Raw genomic sequence first — 23,914 nt, forward strand, 5'->3', positions numbered from 1 at the left:
TTTACATACCTCCTTTCTCTGGACTCATTTTTCTTACCTGGGTTTCACATCTGTTGGGATTTCTTTCTTAACATTTAAGAGTTTTTTGCTTTTCTGTTTCACTTGAGACATTTCATTTTCATGTTTTTCAGGCATGGCTTGTTTTCCCTTTTGCTTTTCTGTATCCTGTAAAAAAAAATTGACACAGCTGCTGAGAAGGACTAACAAAAATGCCTGATACAGTCCTGTCTGAAGGCAGAGACACAAAACCAAACGCAGTCGGTATACACATCACACGGATAAAAATGATAAGCTCCTTTCTTCAAATCTCTCTTTATTGTGGGTCTGTCAATTTTTCAGTCTTTGATTTACTATAAAGTATGTTTTGGTGAGTGTGAGTTATAACGAATGTCACTTTAACTTATACTCATAACCTGACTGGGGTGGGTGCCGACAGTGGTAGCAACAGACGGGTAGTTTCTTGTTTTTAAGCACTGGGGAGCAAAACCTTGCCTTCTGTACAAGAAAAGTTGTCAGGACTACAATACAGAGTCACACACGACTGGCGACGTGGCCTGAGAAGGCCACAGCCCAGTTGCATCTCAGAGCAGTGCTGCCCCTGGGTCCTCGACCAGGTGAGCAAGGAGACCATACCGTGCGTTTCAGAGTAAGGCGATGCTGCCGCAACACCCAGGCGTGAGCCCAGGGGGCTTGTCTCTAAACAGGGCAGGTATCGTTCAGGCACTGGTGACCCTGCCCGGGAGCCGCCTGCGGAGCGGGCGTGCACTGCTCACGCCCAGAAGGACCACACACAGCACAGATGGGAAACGAAGAAAACAGAAACCTGGCTCTGTGTTCAGGGTGCATAGGGCCAATCGGGGGAAGACATACCCGGCCGAAGGGCAGAGCTGTGGGTGTGGGGGGAGCTCCCAACATAGGGCAGATGAGCGTCCACCCGACAGCATCCGGCTGCACGGTTCTGGCAGCCTGGATTTTAACGGGTCACACAGACAGATCCATTTAACTGCAGAGAAAGGGTAACACAGCCTCCTGCCCATACACCTTCTGAGACTATTCTGAGTCATGCAGTAAGTATTTCCGGAACACCCGACTCGTCAAGAACTCTGCAGACCGTGAGCCCCTACAGGACAAGAACCTGGTTCTTTTGTCCATGGCTGCTTCTCAGGCACCCAGCACTCCGGTACTCAACATGTATCTGCTGAATGCATGGGGAGAACAGGGTTGGAAAAGACACACATCCAAGAGAAAATGACCTCCCAAGATTGAAATCCAGTTGGGAAGAAAATGCACAAAACTGGCAAACAGATCAGTCACAAAGAGACAAGAGCACACGAACTCTAAGCAAGAGTGCTGAGGGGGGCGCATACGGGCTGCTCAGCCGGGAGGAGGGTAACAGGCACGGAGGCCGCCAGTCCTGAGCTGTGTCTGTAAGGAAGCAAATGACAGGGCAGGGGATGGGACAACCAGGAGAAAATTGACAGCAGAGAAGGGAGAATGGTGCCAGTGGGTGCACAGAGGGGGTCTGCTGGAGAGGGGCCACTGAGGAGTGGTTAGGAAAATGCCGGAAAGGCAGAAAGGAAGTGGGGCAAAGCTGTGGAGCAAGTCTGTGCTGAGAACGCTTTCCAAACACTTATTCATATCAGAGACGGCTGGGACCCCACTCGAGGATCAGTAGCTGGCATTCTGGCCCTCTGCAGTCATCTGTCACAGAGGAGATGCGGGACACAACGCCAGCCCCATCCCTGACATCTGGCCCAGAGCACCCGCCAAACGTCAGGGATGCACAGGGGAGGGCGGCTGGCCAGAAAGTGTCCCGTGTAAATTTTATTTTAAAAATTAATATATGTGGACGACACTGCTGGATATCTTTAAGAAATGATTTCTTAAGCCACTAGATTACGACTGAAAAAGAATTCTGCTCTACAATATTAAAGGCTCTATTTGGATCCTTTTAAATTTGAAATACAGTTATTTAAAAATAGAAATGCCAGAACGGAAGTACGCCCTCACTTTTCTGCATACCACTTATAACTCACACCCCCTGACACAGTCACACAGTAACATTACCCTCCATTTATCTCATGGCCCCGGTGTCTGGACCTCTTGCAGTGTTACCCCTGATGCTCGTGACGCCCCACCCCCGGCAGCGGAGGATGAGGAGTGAGGCGGCCCCCGGCGTGCTGAGGCGCGCTGGGTGGGTGCCCGGCGCCGGAGGTCACAGTTACCGGGGCCCACTGTAGCAGCGGTGATACGACAGGACACGGCCAATACAATCCATCAAAGTGACAGAATTCCTCCTCATCCTCTTTTGATACTTAAAATCTGAAACAATTTGCATGAGGCAGAGTCCTTACTATTCCAGATGGTCCCTAACTTTCAAGCTGTGTTTCCAGTTTCTAACTATTTCACCTTATTAGCAGGCTTCCTAATTTGTTCCCCGGGGAAGTGAAGACATTCACGCCCAGCGCCGTGGAGCTTCTGCAGGGGAGTGGCTGCCTGGGCGTTGTCTGTGCACTCTTGAGCGCTAGCCCTCAGAACGTGTGCGTGTGTTGACCACGGCACGTTCACTGTGTGTGGGCCCTGCTCTACGGGGCCGTCCTACCTCCTTGAGGAGCGGGTCTGTGTCTGGGTTGGAGGTCTCTGTGGTGGTGGAGGAGCTGTCGTCGTCGGCCAAGGAGTCCTTCAGCTCGTCTTCCTGGGGCTTTCCCTTTCCCTTCTTCTCCTTTTCCTCTTGCTTTTTAGGTGGTTTTACTTTGCGCTGAAGAGGCTTTCCTTTCCCTGGGGATGACAATCAATGTAAAATGACACTTGATTTTTAAACAGCTTGGAAAACAAAGCCATTAAAACTTTTTTTGAGGAGACTGAACTCTGATTAATAACTTTCCTTCTCTACTTCAGTTCTTCTCTAAAGCTTTTGAAATCATGTTTGACGTTTCGATTAGAATATTTAAAAAAATCAGCTTTTTCGAGGCGTGAGTTACATACAACAAGATACACCCATTTTAAGTGTACAGTTCCATGAGCTTTGGCAAACCCTCTAGTTGTGACAAATCTGTACGTCTCTCAGAAGACGGCTGACCCTTGAACTGCAGGGGGTTAATCGGTGTATAACTTATAGTTGGCTCCTCTGTACCCGCAGGTTCAACCAACCATGGGCCGTGCAGTACTGCAGTCTCTACTGCTGAAAAAAAAAAATCCATGTATAAGTGGACCCATGCAGGTCAAACCCTTGCTGTTCAAGGGCCACCTGTACTTTTTTTATATCCCGGAGGGTGATGTAGCTTTGAAAAGTCACAGATGTGAAAACCAGAGATCCTTTCAAATCTTTCTGGAGATGGGGGCCTGACGGTGACACGGGATGAGCTGCGTGTATGTCACTTGCAGGGTGCCGAGAACCCCAGCAGCTGGGTCCAAAGCCCGGTTCTTCCCTAACTAGCGGCGTGACCTTGGCCTCTCATCTGCAGACTGGGGGAGGCGACCTCACAGTGTTGTGATGAGGAATTACATGAAGCCCTTAGGACAGTGCCAGGCATATAAGTACCAGCTAATGTTATATATGGACAGAGGGTAAAACAGAACTACAAAAAGCCTATTATTTTGTTTTAATTTTTTCAACTTAGCATTTTATATTTTTTATTATTATTATTATTTTTGGCCACATGGCATGTGGGATCTTAGCTCCCCTACCAGGGATCAAACCCGCGTCCCCTGCATTGGAAGCACAGAGTCTTAACCACTAGACTGCCAGGGAAGTCCTATTATTTTAAAAGATGTGGATGTTCCCAAGACAGATGAGAAAACAACCCTCGACACATTTGAGTGCCTGCTGTTTCCCAGGCAGCGCTGCGTGTCCTGGGAACACAGCAGTGAACACCAATAACATAACGCTGAGAGCCCTCTCGGCTGCGGCAGAAGGGAAGGAGCCTGTCCTGCTCTGGCCCTGCGGGCCCTCGGATTTCTCAGAGTCTGAGTGCCTAGAGGTTCATGCTGAAAGCACTTCAAATTTTCCCGCATGGCCGACATTAACCCCCATGTAATGCATTTCTCACCTGAAATTATTACCTTTTTATCATGCTGAGGTTCACTGGATGAGAGGCATTATCTGTATAAATAATCTGTACTCACAATAACCTGAAACCTCCTTAATAAACAGAAAAGATCTAGAAGTGATTTTTTAAAAAAAACTGGACTCAAATTTTGAAGCCATAGATGTACAAATAAAGGAGAAAAGGAAACAGCAAACCAGTAGTTAGTTAAAAAATCTTATTTCATGAAAGAGTAGTTTACACTTTTACCTCCAAATCCCCAATCTTTTACTGACTTCTTAATATGCTGCCCGTGGACGTCTGTCCCCAGCACCTTATAGAATGTGATTTTGACAACAGCCCAACTGTCAGTGCGGGTGACCTCTAGCACCTCTCATTCTACAAAACCTCTCGGTTCCACTGGACTCTTTGGATTATCCCCCTCCCTGTCCCTGCTGGACCCCAACATCATCACCCTCTTCCAGTACTGTGATTCTTCTGACACCTGGCTTCATCTTTGCTGGTGTTCCCTGGAAATCTGCCCTTGGAACTTCTTCCCTTTCCTTTCATATTCTCCTTTGGGGCTGAACTTTAATTAATTTGACATAAGCAATTCAAATCTAAAATGTCCCAAACTGAGTTAAACATCGTAGAAACATCTTTTGGGTTCTCAGTCTAAAAGAATGGTTCTTGCACTTTAGAACAACCTAGGAAGCTTTTAACGAACACTGCTCAGGGCTCCACCCCACGAGATTCTGATTAAGTGGGTCTCGGTGGGACCTGGATGTGGGTATATTTTTAACGAGCTACTCTGGTGGATCCACTATGCAGCCAGGCTGAGGATCACTGCTCTACAGTATCAGCATCGGTCCAATCACCCAGGCTAGTGGCTACCTCACTGTCATGTATGATTTCTTCTGCTGCTTCTATTCCCAAGTTCAAAAGTTGGTGGGAGAGGAGAGAGTGCTCCTTCCCTAGAGAAAGGACTAATGATCTGAGTGGATCAGACGGAGGACAGGCCCACAGGTACCCGTAAGCAGTCCCTGCTCCCTGCGAGGCTGCATGATCGGTGGTGGCGTCTGTCTCCCTCTTGTCACTGGCAAGCTTGTTCCCACGGGTGTCTACGCTTCCTCAGGGCCCCCAGTTCTTAAAGTGTTCTCCCAGACCAGCAGAATCAGCATCACCTGGGAACTTGTTGGAAATGCAAATTCTCAGGCCCCTCTCTAGGTATACTGAACCAAACCCTGGGGGTGGACCCGGCAATTGGTGTCAACAAGCCCCCTTGGGGACTGGAATGTAGGGCTGATCTGAGAATCCTTGGCTTGGGCGGTAAATTCCACACAGATTTATGAGAACTGAGCTGGGCACTGCAGGCACAGGATCGGCTGCCTTGTTTCCGGTTCCTCGTGACCTCTGTGTGTGTACATCCCGTGGGGGTCTCAGGAGGAAGGGTACCCGAAGTACAGAGTAGAATGTGGGCAATTCTGAGCCACCTGGATGAAATGATCCAAAGAGCCCGATTTCACCATCACGTAGTCACTCAAATGGACTCTACCTCTAAAACCTCTAATTCCTTCCTTACCTCGCTCCACTGCCACTTCCCCAGCTCAGGACCTCACCTCTGCCCGGCCTACTGTAACAGCCCCGTCTTCCTGTTGTCTCTCCTTATACCCTCCACCCTGCCAACAGCATTACTTTCCTTTTGAAACACTTCTTAAATACGAAAACTTGATTCTGTCTGTTTTCTATGGGATAACGTTCAAACTCCTTTACAGTCTGGACCCATCCATCTCTCCAGGTCTGCTCTAGCCTTGTCCCGAGCCCTTCCTTAGCCCTTGGCCCATCGTGGAACATTCAGTTTCCAGAGGCCAAGCTCCCAGTTCACCGCCCGTGCTGTTGCCGGGCACAGAAGAAAGAGCAGGGACCCGGGAAGTGGGCATGGGAATTCTGAGGGAGGCTCTGCCCTCAGAGATAAAGTAACTCAGTACACAGTGAAGGAGACTGGAGGTCTCCTAGCCTTATGGGAACCATGACTTAACTAATGCATGATCAGTGATAGAAAATTAACCCATCCAAGTAAAGACGGTACAAGCTGAAGGGAGAAGCAGCTTAGTAAGCTCAGAGTATGTTTCCAGCAGTGACCAAAGGAGAAATATACCCAACATGAACGACAGGTTCCTCAGGCTTCACACCACTGCCTGGATAAACTGTCCCCGAGGCCACTCACCCTACGTCTACCCCCTCCCACCATCGGCGAGCAGACTCCTGGCTGAGGATGCTAGCTGACCTACCGCGGTCAACACTCACCCCTAGGCTCTATTCCTTGTACAGTCTTAGCACCCGAAGGGCAGAGATTAGGCCGCACTGAGCTCTCCATCCTCAGTGTCTTACAAGGCTCAGCACGCAGCAAGTGCTCAGCCAGTGTCTGCTGAGCCACAGAAGTGAGTTTTGTGCCTTTCTGAGCAGTGAGACACACCAACAGCGTGACCTGCTCTGAGACTTGCTGCCCCAAGTCCAGAAGCTTCTCCATCTCAGTCCTTCATGACAACTTACCCAGGTTTCAATCCAGAATCACGCTTCACTCCATTTACATAACACTCCTGAAGTGACAAAATTATAAGACTGGAGAAATGATTAAACCTCCTCCGGGGTTTAGGCTGGGGGGAGGCGAGGGAGGGGGAGGGAAGCGGGTGTGGCTAGAAAAGGGCCCATAACGGATCCCTGCGTCTTGACTGCATCAACATCAGTACCCTGCTTGTGATGCCGTACTGCAGTTTTGCAACATGTTATTGGGGGAAACTGGGTAAAAGGTACAAGGGATCTCTCCGCATTATTATTTGCAACTGCATGTGAATCTATAATTACCTCAAAAGTAGAAAAAAAAGTGTATGTCTCACGGACATTTAACAGCAAAAAGTCGCCAAGAGGTCACATGTGACCAAGCCATGGCATGTCCATGGCGTGGGTACTAATCCTTGCCAGGTACATTAATCCTTCAGAACGCATCAAGTGTTGTTTACTTCTAAGAAGCTAAACACACTTTTTTCTTTTGCAAATAACAGGTCCATTTGGCCCGAAAGCCACCCTTCCAAACTCTATTCCAACTTTTTCCTCAACATGCCAAGGACTGGATCTCTCATTCTAACCTCTTGTCCGTCCGTGAAAAATGGGAGATTTACAAATGCCCACCTCACAACTGACCACTGGTCCACCCTATCCCACTCACCAAAACAAACAAAAGGAACATAGTTCACGGAAGTGGACAATGATCTTCTGTCCAATTCTTGTCACACAGACACTCTAGGCATAATTACCTAAAATGACAGGCTGCATTAATTACAGATCCCCTGTTCTTAGACACTCCGTTTCCAATTTTCACTATTATAAAACATGAGGTATGTAAGATCATCTCCTGATGTTAAATTTCCAGATATGAGCTTACTGGTTTTCAAAGGATGCACGTGCATTATTTTATCTTTATGGCTTTTGACATACTTTAGAAAACTGGCTGCTTTCTGCAATCCATGAATACGCAAACTTCTTTTTAACATAGCTACCACTGAAAAATTTTTTTCTGTATATAATCTATGGCTCCTAGGCTACTGATACTTCTAGAGATACATAATTTGAATGCCCAAATTAGAGAAAGTGAGGAAAGTCATTTGACAGATTAAATTCTAATCATCAACAATGAACTAGAAATTAGAAGATAAGCCTGCTAAGGATATGACAATGACCATGAGAGGCTGGCCAGTGCTCTTATGTGACAAGCTTTCTTGCCCTGGTCTTCATGTCCTGACTCCAGGGGGTAAGAAGAGGCCTGGTGTCCTTGTGCATCCTTTCCCCCAAGAAGGGTTGGCCATGGCTGGCTGGAAAAGTAAACCTGGGGTGCCTGCCGAAGCCCTAACCATCCATCTCAAGCTGCCATCCCCAAACACACAAGTTCTGTTAAGAAGTTTCAGACCTGGAAGGGAAGCAGGAAGTCCCACTTGGACTCTCTGCATAAGCTTCTTCTCCACCTAAGTTCCATCATGGGCAGAAAGGTGGTGGAGAGGTTATGGGTGCCTAACTGGTGACTGTGCGAAGTGGTGCTTTCTTGCTCCTTGTGTGTGTGCTTCTGGGGTAGGAGGCCTGAGAGAAAACAAGAGGTGCAAGTTAGAAAGTGGGCCCCAAAACCCACCTCACACGGCTGACAGGTGACAAGCACTCCTCCAGACTCAGTGGGCGAGTATGAAACCCTGCCACCCAACTCGGACAGGGGCTACTTTCTGCAGCTACTGCATCTCGGCGAGATGACAGGGTCAGCTCTCCTCAAAAGGTTGGTGGATGCTCTTAAAAATGGTCAGAATGAAATAGTTTCGTCATTACTTTAAGGCCTAATTAAGTACATATTTCCTAACAGTTGCGTGGATTCAAAACTCTTTAGTGACAAAAACCATTTGTCCCCGCCTGCTGGACCCCCGGGAGCTAACCTCAGTGGGTACAAGAACACGAGGAAGGCTGCTAAGTACTTGCAGCTGAGCACCACCTGCTGCTGACGGGTCCGGCACCTTCACCTCACAGTGATGCTCTGACCCTCATGAGACGATCCAACCACAAGTGATATACACCCACAGGCCCCGCAGATGCTGTGCGTGCGGGTGAGGCCGAGCGTACATCTAGGAGGCATGATGCGGTGCAGAGTTAAGAGTCCACGTTACACGGCCAATGTAAATAAAGCATCTGTGTGAAGAACATTCCCGTTCTCTCTGCAACAAAGACACAACGCCCCGTCTATCAGCCATTGTCCTCAGATTCCTCAGCAGGACTTGGCTTTTCTGATAAACTCTCCTGCCTCCTTTTCCGGCAGGAGAACTATATAACGATGCTTCCCTTTGGCCTCAGTGGCCAGGAAATTTGCAGCTCAATTTAACACCGAATGGTAACAACGAACTTTATTCTAGGTTTTTGTTGATAGCACCATAATTAAAAACAAACAGATAAAACATCGAAAACTACTTTCTGTCTTTGATTCACTGTTTTACATGTGCTTTAATCCTTTAAACCACCACTAATCATTTTAAAAGTAGGCAAAATATGAATTATCCATTTAAAAAATATGTCCTACTCATTTACTTTTATGTCTTCACAAAGAAGCGAATAAAGGAATTTGTAATCACTAGTTTGGGGCAAGTTGCTTTGGTTGTCTCTCTCCAACTTTAAATCGTTTCCCTTAATGCCCACCCAAAAGAATTACTTCAAGACAATTTCAATTACTAGCAAATGGTTTCTCCAAACGTGTGCAGTGCCTGGCAGCTGTGGACCTAAGCCAGGCAAGGACAGTTACACCTGACCGAAGGTTTGGAAGAATCTCTAGAGGATCATCCATTCTGACAGGAATCTGTCTTTCTCCTCATCTTCTGCCTGTTTAAAAGGTCTAAGTGAGGCCAATAAACAGTATAGACCAACATATGATTTACTTGGGTCAGTACTGGTCATGTAAGTTTACTTCTCCCTACTTGTTCTGAAATGATACCTCAATATGAGTATGATAACCTAAAACATATGCACCTAAAAACATGCACCAAAAGGTGCATATGAAGGAAACTCTTCAGGAGTTCTTCAAGCTAAAGTAAATCTTGTTTTCAAAATCAGTAGCAATTACTGTCTTATTTTGTCATATTAAGTTCTGTGCTTAGATAGTGAAGATACTGGTTTAGCCCACTAGAAGGTAGAAAAGAATTTTTATTAAGTGAAAAAAATTTACATCTATCCCAGGAAAGGAATTACCTATGAATTTGCGGGCAGACCCATATTCTCTTTTGTTCTAGTTTTCCTTGTATCCTTAGAAGGCTGTACATACCTTTTGAAGCACTAAGCAGAACTAATAAGGTACACGGGACTGAGACAAAAAGGCTGCACAACCAAAACCTTATGCAGCATACAGAGTTCAATTTTTTAGGGTTTTCATAAAAGTATTATGTTTGATTAGATTTTGGATTTTTTTATTCTAGAAATAAAATATCATGGATATTCTAGAGCAAACTTAATACAACTCAATGCTGGGAAAGGATAGCTTCTGTCTTCCCATTTAGGCATTTCTCTCCACTATCTTTAAGGGCAACTCCCAGCTGCCCAAAAACCCACTAGATGAACATTACATGAAATTCCTAAAAATCTTATATGTTCTGGTATAATGTTATAAGTCATAATTTGGAATAAAACAAAAACAAAAAACCTACTAGATGGGCCCAGCCCCAAACCACCCCCCAAAGACATTCATTGGTTACATTCCCCTAGTGAGTGGGGTTGTAATGGCTCAACACAGGTTATCCCAATCTCCTGCGGATACTGATAAATAGAGAATCTGATTCGGCAGTCTGGGTTGGGGCCCAAGATTCGACATTTCTAAAAGCTCTCAAGTTACATCACTATTGCTGATCCCTGGACTTCAACTCTGGGCAGCAAGGCCTCAAAACACTTACCCAGGGCTTCCCTGGTGGCACAGTGGTTGAGAGTCCGCCTGCCGATGCAGGGGACGTGGGTTCGTGCCCCGGTCCGGGAAGATCCCACATGCCGCGGAGCGGCTGGGCCCGTGAGCCATGGCCGCTGAGCCTGCGCGTCCGGAGCCTGTGCTCCGCAACGGGAGAGGCCACAACAGTGAGAGGCCCGCGTACCGCAAAAAACAAACAAGCAAACAAAACCACTTACCCAATACCCTCTCTTCCAGAGCGGGGTGGGGAGGGCTCCTCTATCTAGGGGCAGCCACTGTACTTCCTGTCCCGGTGGCAAGCTGACCCCAGAGGGCCTGCTTCCCTAGGGCCGACGCTAGCCCTTCTCTCTGCTCACTCCCGTCCAGCGTCTCTGCCTTTGTTGGGCCAATCAGGTTACCCTGACTCCAAGTGCTAACTACCCTGGCCTGTGGGGCTGCACACAGTAATAGAGGAGGGAGCAGAAGCCTTGTCAGCCAAGCCCCGGGCTCCACCAGTACTTAGCAGATGCCCTGCTCTGCAGTGAGGAGTGTTTACAGTGGATTTTAGTTTCAGCTCTAAATCCAGTCTGTCTGTTCCCTTGGCGGGCGGCCCAGAGGCAGGAGGGGTGACCCATCAGATCTGCACCCCTAGGACCCTCTACACACACTCTGCTCAGCCTCGACAGTGGAGCCTGCACCCCCCCCCAGTGTTCACTGAGGAGCCTGGCCGTGACTCATGGACATCTTGGACTCTCAAGCTCCCATCATCCGGGCCCAGGCCTGGTACAGGTGGGGATGACAATCTCTTATCAGTCACTCTGAAATCCCAAAAGCTTTCAAAACTCTTTCTCCCCAACTCATTTAGAAACAAAACCTCTTTTGGTGGCACAACTGAACTGAAATGAAGCTACTTCTACGGTCTCATTAATCACATGGCACATCATCGTATACCTTTATGAAAACCTGAATTCCAACAAAGGTGGCTCTCGAGTGTTGTACAAAGGACGGTGGACCTCTAGGTCTGTGGCCTCGCTGGTGCTAACGGGCTTTACTTCCGTTACACCCCCATACCTCACTTCCAGGCTGCACCTGAGGGCCTGTTACTGCCCTCAGTAACAGAGCCCTAAGAACTGCTTTTTCTCCCAAACCCTAAACCGTCACGCCTCCTTTTCACACCCTGGTCTCCTCTCATTCCCCTGCTTCCATCATCCCTGTAACTTGACTCGTTGGAGCCCCGGCCCTTGACTTGTCCATTCTCCCTGTCGGTGAGGCTCCTTCTGTGTTAAGGTCCTGCTAATTCCGCACAGCGTGGCACGCCCATCGTTCTCCTGCCAACGCCCCACGACGTTCTCAGCCCCGGTCTCTCTGCTGTCCCTGCCCTGAAGGGCGCCAACCACCCTGTGTTCACTCTTCACCCGTGGGCTGCACAGTCAATGGAGAAGAACGGCACATGCGTGAGGGAGGCCACAGTGACCCTCAGCTGGGTCCCCGATGATGCCCGAGGGACTGCTCTGCAAATCCAATTCCCATGTCCTGTGGACTCCCAGCCTACAGAAATCTCAGCTATCTGAGGTCTGATTATTCCAGACTTCCTCTACGTTCTGTTTCTACCCTACCTCTTCCCCTTCGGCCTCAGAAGCTACCAATCCTTCTGCGTCCACACGCCTGTGGAACACGTGCCCTTGTATACGCTGCGGAGCTGGGTCCCACCCACCCACCTCCCTGGGCACTGGGTCGCACCAATTACCCACTCAAATGCTGCTCCTCCTTGTGGAGGAGGTGCTGTCATGCAGCTGCGAGCTGAGGGTTCGGGTCGGGCCTGGGCTTGGCTCCTGTGTCTGCCTGATGTAACCCTTCTTAGACTGGGCTTCCCCACTGCAAACAGGGTCAGCGCAACGCCAATCACCCAGGTGGCCGAGGCACTTGCAGTCGTGTCTGGAACGTCAGGAAGCACTGACAACACTGCTGCTCTCAGCTCTACCTCCCTTTATGTCCTTGGCCCACAGATATTTTCAAGCAACATGTTCCCCTATTTTTTTTCTTCATTAAAAATACTACTGCAAGATATATGCATCTTTTTTTTTTTTTTGGTTAAAAATCAAAGAACATGGAAACTACAGATTAAAGAGTAACCTCCACCCCTCACTCACTGGCCCCTCACACGCACACCAAGAAGCAGCCACTGGTAACGGTCTGGTGTGCCAGGTGCTCTCGAAGCCACAGCTACCTGGCTTCTAGGCTCACTTCACAGAGACTATTCCTGCCAAGGTCCTCCAGGCTCTGTGGAGCTCGGTTCTACCTCTGCTCTGGCCTTGCTGGGACATGCCAACCACATCTGCTACCTGCTTCCTGTCACACTGTCTGCTGGCCTTGTCCTCGGGATTCTGTCCTCAGCTCTCTGCTTATCCCATTCCTCACCCTCAAGACCGAGTTCCAAGCAGACATTCCCGCTGGGATGTGCCACAGCCAACTGCAACCCAGCAGCCTAGTGATGGCAGCGCCATTTCCTGCCCTAAAAGTCACAGCAGTGCCTACCCCCTACCATGTAAGTAGAAGCTATTCTCTCCACTTTAAAGGTAACAAACGGAGGCTCAGAGAGGTAATTTTCTCCAAATCACACAGTTAGTAAGTGGCAGAGCCAGGATTTGATCTGGGTCTGCCTGAAGGTAGAGCCTGGCCTTATGAGCCCACACCACTCGGCTTCTCCCCACCTGAGATAAAGCTGCCCCTCAGACCGCCAACGGCAGAAACGAGGGTGGCGGCAGATCCCACTGTTTCTGCAGTGAATGCAGACACTGAAAATGGCTGCACCAGGCTCGGTGCGTTCTCAGGTTTTAACCCTCAATCCAGCAATGGCCCCTGTCCAGTCCCCAGGACTCGTGTGTCACAGGAGGAGAAGCCACAGAAGTACAGAATCTAATGACTGTCCAGCCGTAGGGGCCCTGCTCAGGCAGCCATGAACAGAGGGCATTTCTGGGTCCCATCTCCCGGGAGGAAAAGTGACTGCTGGGGTGACTAGAGGAGTGACTGGATGGCCTGCAAGCCATCTACCCAGAGAGGGCAAGAGCAGGGAGACCCCGTTCATATGAAGAAGGGTCTTTCTGAACAGGCTCCAAAAGCCAGACGTCACTGAAGCTCATTACAAGGAAGATTTCTTTGAGCTACTGGGGAGGGAGGGGAGAGAACAGGGTGCTTCTGAGAAGAGAAGGTTCATATTTAACATAAACACGAGACTATTTTAGCAGGGGCGCTGGGGTAAGCTTTAGAGAGATGATAAAGTTTCCACCTGGCTAAGAGCCTATGGTTTTATCACCTATCACTATTTTGCAACCCCAAGATCAACGCCCAACTTTTAAAGTTCTTTTAAAAGACTGAGTTTCTACATGTATGTTATACTTCAATAAAACCACTTATTGAAGAAGAAGAAAAACCCACTAAGATCTGGCTCTTTGCTTCTTTCCACACAGCAGCAGTGGGAAGGCTACCAAGTGGGGTGGCCGCTCATGTGAAGCTGGTAATCACTGCCTCCCCGTGGGCTCCAGAATCACTAATACTGTGTTACCCACGCTCCATCATTACACAGCTTTTAGTAGGTCGACTCTCGGACCACTGTGAACAATAAAAAACATTTTTAAATTTTAAACTTTATGTTCTAGATGAATGGCCCCGAAGAGAAAAACGGGCCTACGGTGGTGTTAGAGGGCTATCTTAGACACAAGCAACAAGGTGCTCACTTTGACTGCCAGAGCCTCTCTTTGTGGTAAGAAAGGATAATATATGTTTATCTTATTCATGCTTTCGATAGGAGAAAAACACATTATGTAGCTTGATCTAATTTATAAAAGGAACTTTAAGCATTCATTTAATATTACTGTAAAAATTACCCTAAAATATGTAAGCTCTATTAATAATGAGATAACAACAAAAAAGATTTCTGTGGAAGAGGTTAAATATTATTCAAGACTTTCTACTGTTTTACAAATCCAAACGCAAGTAATTCTAAGAAGACCATATAGAACTAGTCTTCATTATCACTAGAACTAAGAAATTCTCTAAAAGAAAACTCCTGGGGCTTCCCTGGTGGCGCAGTGGTTGAGAATCCGCCTGCCGATGCAGGGGACACGGGTTCGTGCCCCGGACCGGGAAGATCCCACATGCCGCGGAGCGGCTGGGCCCGTGAGCCATGGCCGCCGAGCCTGTGCGTCTGGAGCCTGTGCTCCGCAACGGGAGAGGCCACAACAGTGAGAGGCCCGCGTACCGCAAAAAAAAAAAAAAAAAAAAAAAAGAAAACTCCTGGATTCTGGGGCGTCAGGTTTCTTCTGGCCTCCCAGGGCTGCCAGGTTCCCTATTCCCTGTGCAAACCAAAGGCAAAAACTCCTTGGTACCTCAGTGAGGGAGGGGCTTAAATAGGCTTAGGGTAATGTATTAGCATGGCTGCCACAGGAGAGAGAGGAAGATGCAAAAAAGTTCAGGCTGTAAAGGGAATAAACTGAAATATAGCCAGAGGCCATTCACTATTTTTCACATTTTGATTCTGGAAGTTACAAATTAGCCTGCCTACGTATGTGTGGTGTGTAGACTTCGAAGAAGGGAGCCCCATGTTATGCTCTCGTGGAACTCTCTCTCCCGGAGTGTGGCTGGACCACACTTCTAATGAGAACACTGCAGAAGTGATGGGGGGTCACTTCCAAGAGTAGGTCACAGAAGACCATGACTTCTGTCCTGCCAGCCTGTTCTCTCTCTTGCCTTCCTACTTGCTTGCTCTGGTAAAGCCAACAACGGCTTTGAGCTGCTCTATGAAGAGGTGGCTGGTCACAGTCAGGAAGGGACCCAGACCCTCAGTCCACCAGGCCGTGAAGGACTGAATCCTGCCGTCAACCACCTGAGTGAACTTGGAAGCAGATCCACCTTCAGCTGAACCTTACAAAGGCTTCAGCCCTGGCCAACACCCTGACTGCCATCTTGTGAGATCCAGAGAAGCCAGCTAAGCTGCACCCAGATGCCTGACCCCCAGAAACAGTGAGATAGTAAATGGTGGGGTTTTAAGCCACTAGGTTTTGGGGTAACTGTTATCGAGAAACGGATAACTAATACAGCATGAAGAACTCTAAAGCAGGGGTCAGCAAACTTTTTCTGGAAAGGGCTAGACAGTAAATATTTTCGGGTTTGTGGACCTTACAGCCTCTGTTGCAGCTGCTCAGCTCTGCTACTGCTGCAGCACAAAAGCAGCCATGGACCGTGTGTAAACGAATGAGCACGGCTGGGTCCTGATAAAACTTTATTTACAAAAACAGGTGATGACTTGGCCCACGGGTTGTAGTTTGCCAACCCCTGCTCTAAAGCACAGGTTGTGCAGAAGTCCTATTTTTGAGTTAAAAGGCAGATGATCTCCATTCTGTTAAAATTATTTTAACAATTAAAAAAAAAAGCTCAAGCTGCCACAGTAACACAGTAATCACACGCAGCTGAAAAGGAAAACAGTAGATGTCCAATAAATTTCTGAATTTGGCAAGTAATCTAAGAAATACAAATATCTTTTATGACAAATGGATATCTCTATTTGCATCTTGATATGGAAAAGCTGAAGTCCAAGAGCAGAGATGAACTTGAGCCAGAAGAACACCTACTAAATTAGCTGTTCATCACAACTACGATCACAGTAGCCCCTTAAACACGTGCTGGCTCTCCCCTCACGTGTCACACTTTCCTGGCCGTGAGAACCCATGATTACCTTTGCTTTTCGACAGTGGTGAAGGCGGCTGCTCTGCAAACACTTCCAGGGGTGGGGAGTCGTGGTGGTCGAAGTCTTTGTCCATGGCTTCGATGAGACTGGTGATGTCTGAGTCCTCTGAGCTGTGCCGTGTGCTGCTGGGGTGCTCTGGGTGGGAAGGGTGCGCGAGGGGTGCGGGGGACAGCCTCTCGGGCTGTGGCTCCTGGTGCGGAGGCACTGGCGGTGGCGGTGGCGAGTGCTGCTCCAGCGGGCTGTGGGCGTGGTGCTGGCTGCCGTGCTGGCTCTGTTTTGCCCCCTTGGACTTCCTACCCGCTGTGTGACCCTGGGCCACGGCATGTGAATCTAAGACCAGGGCGCTGGCTTTGCTCGCCGACTGGGCGTTAGTCCTGCTAGAGGTACTTGCACTGCTTTTGGCTCTGACGTTTTCCACGTCAGCTGAGTTTCTACTGCCGTGACTGCTGTGCGGGTGGACTGGTGGGCTGCACTGCTTATGACTCCCTGCGCTGGGTCGGGACGCCGAGCCGCCTGTTCCACAGAACCCCCTACTGTGACTGGGGTCACAGCTGAGTGTGTTCAAGCTGAAAAAAGGACCAACTGCAGATCAGTAATGGCAACCTACAAGATCTAAGATTAAAAACATTACTTCATCAGTATAGCCACCACAAATATGAACTACCCGAAGGAAAAAACAGCAAGAAATAGGATACTTTCCACAACTGGACTGGGTCTGTTCTAACTGACAATTTAGGAATTGAGGTATTGATACAATTGAGACTATTTTAACCCTTATCAATATAATAAAAACATGGCATTTGCTATGAGTTCTTAGTAACAGAGCACTATATGCAGGGTATTAAAGATTTTTCCCCCTGAGCAAAGATGAAAAGAAGAAACTTATTTTTTTCTTTTAATTACATCAGCCAAATCTATATATATTGGAGAATTTATTTCTGGCAGGTGAACATACTTTCCTTCAGATGAAATACCAACGATTCTCCTGAGATCAAATGGTCTTCCCACATCAAAGGGCGGGTTCGAGGCCTCAAAGGATAGTCGCCTTCGAAATGGCTCCCAAATTCCTTGAGCTTCTAAATAGGCTGTTCCAATTACCAAAAGAAACAGTGCACTGCAGGGGTAGAGAAGTTGGAGAATTGGGGTTCATTTGTGAGTGGCAAGAGTAACAAAATGTGACATTAAAGGCAAGTTTCTTGGTAAAGTACAATATGATATAAAAAACAAAATGCCTGTGACATGACAAAAAAGCATTATGGATGAAAGTTTGCACACTGACTTTTCTAGAATGCCTACGTACACGGAGGCTCGTATGGAGGAAATAATTATTTGTATCAGAACAGACACTGGGGGGTAGCTTTTCTTTTACCAAGAAGAAGCAGCTCTTATCTTTTCTTTTAGTTCTAACTCTCTAGGCCAACTCTTTTCCCTTAAAGGATGTGAAGGGTAACTCTGTAAGTTAATTCAGAGGCGAGTATATCTCATTCTTAAAAAAACATAAAGAAATTACGCTGAAAAAAAGAAGAGGATGTTGAGGGTTCAAAAAATATTTCTCATCAGTTTTATGTTGTTTAGGTATGGCTCAAGAAGAATACACTATTATGTTGAGTACATTACAAATGCCCAAATCGAGTGACTACCTGGTAAATTATGCAGGTTTTTTTCCTTTAAGAAATTAACCTGTACTTAATTTGTATAACAAATTTCAAAGGTAGAAAAGACTTTGGTTTATCGTATATGCCACCCAAGAAGGGTTCAGTTCTGACTGCTCCCACTGGTGTATGTAGGCTTGACGAGAGAGGTCCGCCTGCTTTGTTCGTTGGTGAGTCCCCGGCACTCAGAACAGTGACTGGCACGTACTGGGCCCATGATAAACAGTGTCAAGTGATGCCTAAATACTAAGCTCAAAAGAAGACACAAGTACCTCATTATTCCTGAGATGATGATGTACAGAGCCAGCTCCCAGTTGGGCCTGGGCAGGGCTTCTGCACAGGTTGCTAACATATGGTAAGGAAGGGATGCATTCAATACAAACACAAATTCAGAGCCACTGGTTGTTACAAACTTCAGTTCACGAATAACTCTAGAAGCTGTGAAATCAGGAGTAAACCTAAAACGGAATGATGGCAGTGAGACTAAAGTTTTAAAAAAATATACCGCAAACAGTTTAAATATGCCTTTGCAACAGAACACAGAATTTTAGAGTTTGATACTTTTATTCAACTTTCTCATTTTAAGCTGGACAAAGTATTGCCCTATGAGGTGAATAACCAAAACAACTATATTCTGCGGATAACTGGAGAAGTTACATAAAAAGAGAACAATAATCAGCTTCCCATGATTATTAACTAGGAAAGTAGTCTCTGAGCTTCTTCCCCTTCCCTCCTCCTTCCTCCTTTATTTAATCCACACTCTTCTCCTGCGACGCATTCCCACTGCCTTTCTGTGCGTGTCTGTAGAGAATCACCCTAGCCCTACTGATGTTCATCTCCTGCAGCACTGCTTTCTGCCCTAATTATATTATTTTTATTTTGTTATCTGTACGCTCTGCAAGCACATGATCTGCACGTTGAGGAAAGGTGTCTTATTCCTCATTGTACCTTCAGGTGCCAAGTGTTATGCCTTACATGGATGGAGTAATGGAGTTACTTATAAAGTAAGTGTCCACCGAAGGTCATGAAATTATTCCATTGAGGGGACAGAAGTTACATTTTATTATATGAACTTTATAACATAACAAGTTATCAATTGTTAAAATATGCTGCAACTATTGCCGACGTAGGCATTAAAACTGTCTTCTGACCAAGAGATCACACATTTGTGTACACTGCACAACACAGAAAAACTGCATGGATGTAACACAGGTGTCTGCTCTGCTGCTGAGACTGAATTTATAGTCAGTTTCCTACACAACCTTGAAAATAATTTCGAAACTGGTTTCTAAGACTATCTGATCCACTTTGGAGTTTCACAATTTTGAAAACAAAGATATGAAGAAATAACCAAAGATTAAGTGAAGAAAAAAATCAAATGAATATATCTGTGGATAAAGACCTTTTTTTGTGAGTATGAAAACAATTTTAGCATAAAGTTTGAACAACTCCAGTATAAAAAGTTAATGAGAAGTTAGTGATTCGTTATGAGAAAATACTTACAAAATGATTATCTCTTTAGAGGCATTGGCACTTAGTGCAAATTCTTGACAATTGACAACTTTAAAGCCATATCCCTCACATGAGTACCCACTGACTTCAATGGTCTCTATGTGAATTTGAAGTTGTCCTGTATTCTCTACTTTAAATGTTCTTTTCAATGTGAAATTTGGTTCTCTTAGTTTCAAACCTAAAGGAAAAAAATGAGGAGTGAGTATAAATCTTGCTATCCTGTGCTCCAGATCCAAGTAATGATACTACATTCTTCATGAATGCATCCCAGAGACTATGAACGAGCCCCTCAGGGCAAAGAGATCAGCCATTACCCAGATTTCATCAGGAAGTACTCTACTTTGTTAAGTCATTTTAGATGGAAGTTTAATTTTGCAGTAAGTCCCCTACATATGAACGAGTTTAGTTCCAAGAGTGCGTTCGCAAATCCAATTTGTTCGTAAGTCCAACCAAGTTAGCCTAGGTACCTAACCAACACAACTGGCTATACGGTACTGTACTGTAATAGGTTTATAATACGTTTCACACAAATAATATATATAAAACAAACACAAGAAATAAAACATTTTTAATCTTACAGTACAGTACCTTGAAAAGTACAGTAGTACAGTAAACAGCTGGCATACAGGGGCTGGCTGCAGTACTCACTACATCACCGCTGCTTTTACAGTTGCTTCTGGACATCCTGGGCTTGAAATAAAGGTACTGTACTACTGTACTCTATACAGTACTGTAAAGTACACAAAAGTACAATCACTTGTAGAGGATGAACACGTGACAATTTGCGCCAGACACGTGAACTAACTTACGTGATTGGACGTGCAAACGCATGTTTGCATCTCTGAAAGTCTGCAAGTTGAAGGTTCATATGCAGGGGACTTACTGTGCTTTATTTTTACCTAACCAACACAACTGGCTATACGGTACTGTACTGTAATAGGTTTATAATACGTTTCACACAAATAATATATATAAAACAAACACAAGAAATAAAACATTTTTAATCTTACAGTACAGTACCTTGAAAAGTACAGTAGTACAGTAAACAGCTGGCATACAGGGGCTGGCTGCAGTACTCACTACATCACCGCTGCTTTTACAGTTGCTTCTGGACATCCTGGGCTTGAAATAAAGGTACTGTACTACTGTACTCTATACAGTACTGTAAAGTACACAAAAGTACAATCACTTGTAGAGGATGAACACGTGACAATTTGCGCCAGACACGTGAACTAACTTACGTGATTGGACGTGCAAACGCATGTTTGCATCTCTGAAAGTCTGCAAGTTGAAGGTTCATATGCAGGGGACTTACTGTGCTTTATTTTTCACATTCAGAGTAAACCATCTAAGACATGCAATGAATACTGACACTTCAAATTTTTTAAGATCCAAACCAAACAACTCTGAAAGCAAGTCAGGGTGTTTTCTTAAAATCTTAAGTATCCATCATTAATATACACATGTGCACATGTAGAAATACTGTTCTTGTTTTTGGAATTATTTACTGTTGACAACAAACGCTGAAATTTGTGCCCTTGGATATGACAGGAATACTCACTGTCTGTACAGTCTTTTAATAATGCTTCTGTGATTTTAAAGCGCAAGGAGCTCCCTGGACCTGGAAGCTTGCCTGCCACCCTCAAGTTCTCAGTTGTTCCTTGTCCTTGGACCATCACAGCATCCATCACAGTCAGGTTATTTCTATATAAGAACAAGAACCACAGATTTTCCTCCCATTAAATTTGCACAATCTTTTGATCTATAATTTTTACTGTTACTTTATAAACCATGTAAAAATTAATACACTAAATTTAATGGTGAAACATTTGCACTTGAAAAATTTTTAAATGTTTACACGAAGAGGAGCAAGAGTTTTCACTTTGAAGAGTCACACATGGTACAGGAAGACAGTATTCAGGTCTTTTAGCTAAAAATATAATCACAAAGGTATGTTTCATGAGGCGTGGTATGTGTGTGTGTATTTTGGGCAAAATGAATACCCTATATCATAAATAAATTAATGCAAATATTAATATTCACACATGGTACAGGAAGACAGTATTCAGGTCTTTTAGCTAAAAATATAATCACAAAGGTATGTTTCATGAGGCGTGGTATGTGAGTGTGTATTTTGGGCAAAATGAATACCCTATATCATAAATAAATTAATGCAAATATTAATATTGAAACGAATCAAGAAAGGACTCTATGTAAGTACTAAAAGTCAACCCACACTTAAATCACAGAACATACCTGATTATGATTAGGGAAGAAACAGTTCTATTGTGAACTGGAGTAAACTTTACTTTGACAGATTTCTTTTCTCCAGGTTTTAAAATGAGGTTTAAAATTAAATGTCGCGAGAGGCCCTCTGTAAATCCTGTTGAACTCTGCAGTGGATGAGCCTTGAATCATTGGGTAAACAAATAGGAGTCATTTGTATATTCTCTGGAAAAATTTTTTTCCCTTTACCCCATCCACAGCCCAGTATTAGTTTCTCGAATTGATCAACTATATAAACAATTTTATCCCTGATGATTTAGAGGCTGGATGGCTGGCAAGCAGAGCTGGGCAACCAATGATGACACTTTATATTCTGCACTAAGTCCCAGAAAGGGCTTTGTTCCCCAGGTCACCAAAGTCTTCATGTTTGTACTAAGCACTTGTTTTTGTGTACAGATCTTTTTATTTTTAACTTTAAAAGTTTTGAAACATGACACAAAAACAGAAAAGGACACAAACCTAAGAGATGAGTAGCTCAGTGTTTTAGCACAAAGCAAACAGCTGTGTACCGAACACCCAGCACCCCGAAGTCCTACTGGTGCTGTCCCCCCTCCCTTTCAGTCACTGTTTTTCTGCCTCCTCCCCTCAGACAGATATCAGCTGGAGGATCTTAAGGTTGCATCATTTTATTTGTAAAAATATTTCCAATTCATGTCAATCTATCTTTGAATTTTATTTTGAAAGCTAAGCCGATAATTACTGTTTCATAAACACTTGATGATTTAAAGTTCAAGTAATAGCTTAGTTTAATAATCAAAATATGACTTCCCGACAGTTATAGATAAAATTAAGAAACATTTGTTTTTTATTAAAAAAAAAATCATAGTTCACATATAAGGTTACACTGTTCTGATTTCAGCTAACATTAACCTTAAACTTTCTGGGGGGAAGGGTTGGTAATACTTGGGTATAAATGTCCATGGCTCTACATGGCTCTGCTAACTTGTGAAAGGAGAGTGCATTTTGTATGATTTTTCTACTATATACAGATCTATCTACTTCAACAGCATGATTCTACAAACGTAACTTCATAGTCAGCAGACTTCGTGAAGCACACTACTTTTTAATTCTCATTTCTGAGGCAAATATTTTTTCCTACATCGAAAATTCTTCTCTGTCCATGTCTACTAGGACAACAATGTTTCGACTGCTCCAAAATGGTTGGTAAATAGGTCCCTTTAAAATGAACTATTCTGAGTAATTGATGAACATGTTATACATTATACATATATTCGCCAAAACAACTAATTTAAACTCTGATGACTTGGAAAATACTTTAGGATGTTGTAATGCCTCTGGGATATCACTAAGGCCCTCAATAATTCTCAATAATTGTTGTAGTGGTGGTTCTTAAAAAGGCATTCATGGACCCCTGGGGATCTCAGAGGTCTTTTCAGGCGTCAAAACTATTTTCAGAACACCGACAGACATTCTTTGCCTTTTTCACTGTGTTGACCTTTGCACTGATGGTCATCAAAAGCAATGGTGGGTAAAACTGCTGACCCTTTAGCTAGAAGCAAGGCAGTGGCATCAAACTTCCCTAGTAGCCACTGTCTTCCTCACTGCCATGCACTTGCAGTTAAAAAAAAAAAAACCAAAAAAACTGTTACTGATTAAACAGTAATAAATATTAATCTTATTAAATCTCAAACCTTGAGCATGTGTCTTTTTTGTTTCTGGATCACTGTGTTTTCATTGTCATTTGTCTCTAGGTATTTTTTGATTTCCTCTTTGATTTCTTCAGTGATCTCTTGGTTATTTAGTAACGTATTGTTTAGCCTCCATGTGTTTGTGTTTTTTTACATTTTTTTTCCCTGTAATTTATTTCTAATCTCATAGCGTTATGGTCGGAAAAGATGCTTGATATGATTTCAGTTTTCTTAAATTTACCAAGGCTTGATTTGTGACCCAAGATGTGATCTATCCTGGAGAATGTTCTGTGCGCACTTAGGAAGAAAGTGTAATCTGCTGTTTTCAGATGAAATGTCCTATAAATATCAATTAAATCTATCTGGTCTATTGTGTCATTTAAAGCTTGTGTTTCCTTACTCAATTTCTGTCTGGATGATCTGTCCACTGGTGTAAGTGAGGTGTTGAAGTCCCCCACTATTATTGTGTTACTGTCAATTTCCTCTTTTATAGCTGTTAGCAGTTGCCTTATGTATTGAGGTGCTCCTATGTTGGGTGCATATATATTTATAATTGTTATATCTTCTTCTTGGATTGATCCCTTGATCATTATGTA

At 45.0% G+C, this 23,914-nt stretch overlaps 1 protein-coding gene across 1 annotated transcript in view; it reads right to left on the bottom strand.

Annotated features, from left to right (window-relative positions):
• Positions 1-23,914, bottom strand: part of TMEM131 (transmembrane protein 131) — a 193,350-nt gene that overhangs the window by 14,263 nt on the left and 155,173 nt on the right. The window contains exons 26-33 of the mRNA XM_007112819.3: positions 21,640-21,791; positions 20,945-21,087; positions 19,375-19,561; positions 18,144-18,329; positions 17,175-17,333; positions 16,208-16,785; positions 2,603-2,778; positions 38-165 (exon numbers count right to left, since the gene is read on the bottom strand). Coding sequence (XP_007112881.2) covers positions 38-165; positions 2,603-2,778; positions 16,208-16,785; positions 17,175-17,333; positions 18,144-18,329; positions 19,375-19,561; positions 20,945-21,087; positions 21,640-21,791 — 1,709 coding nt within the window. The remainder of the gene's footprint in view (positions 1-37; positions 166-2,602; positions 2,779-16,207; positions 16,786-17,174; positions 17,334-18,143; positions 18,330-19,374; positions 19,562-20,944; positions 21,088-21,639; positions 21,792-23,914) is intronic.

Source organism: Physeter macrocephalus, chromosome 12, assembly GCF_002837175.3.
Source record: "Physeter macrocephalus isolate SW-GA chromosome 12, ASM283717v5, whole genome shotgun sequence".
Classification (NCBI taxonomy): Eukaryota; Metazoa; Chordata; class Mammalia; order Artiodactyla; family Physeteridae; genus Physeter; species Physeter macrocephalus.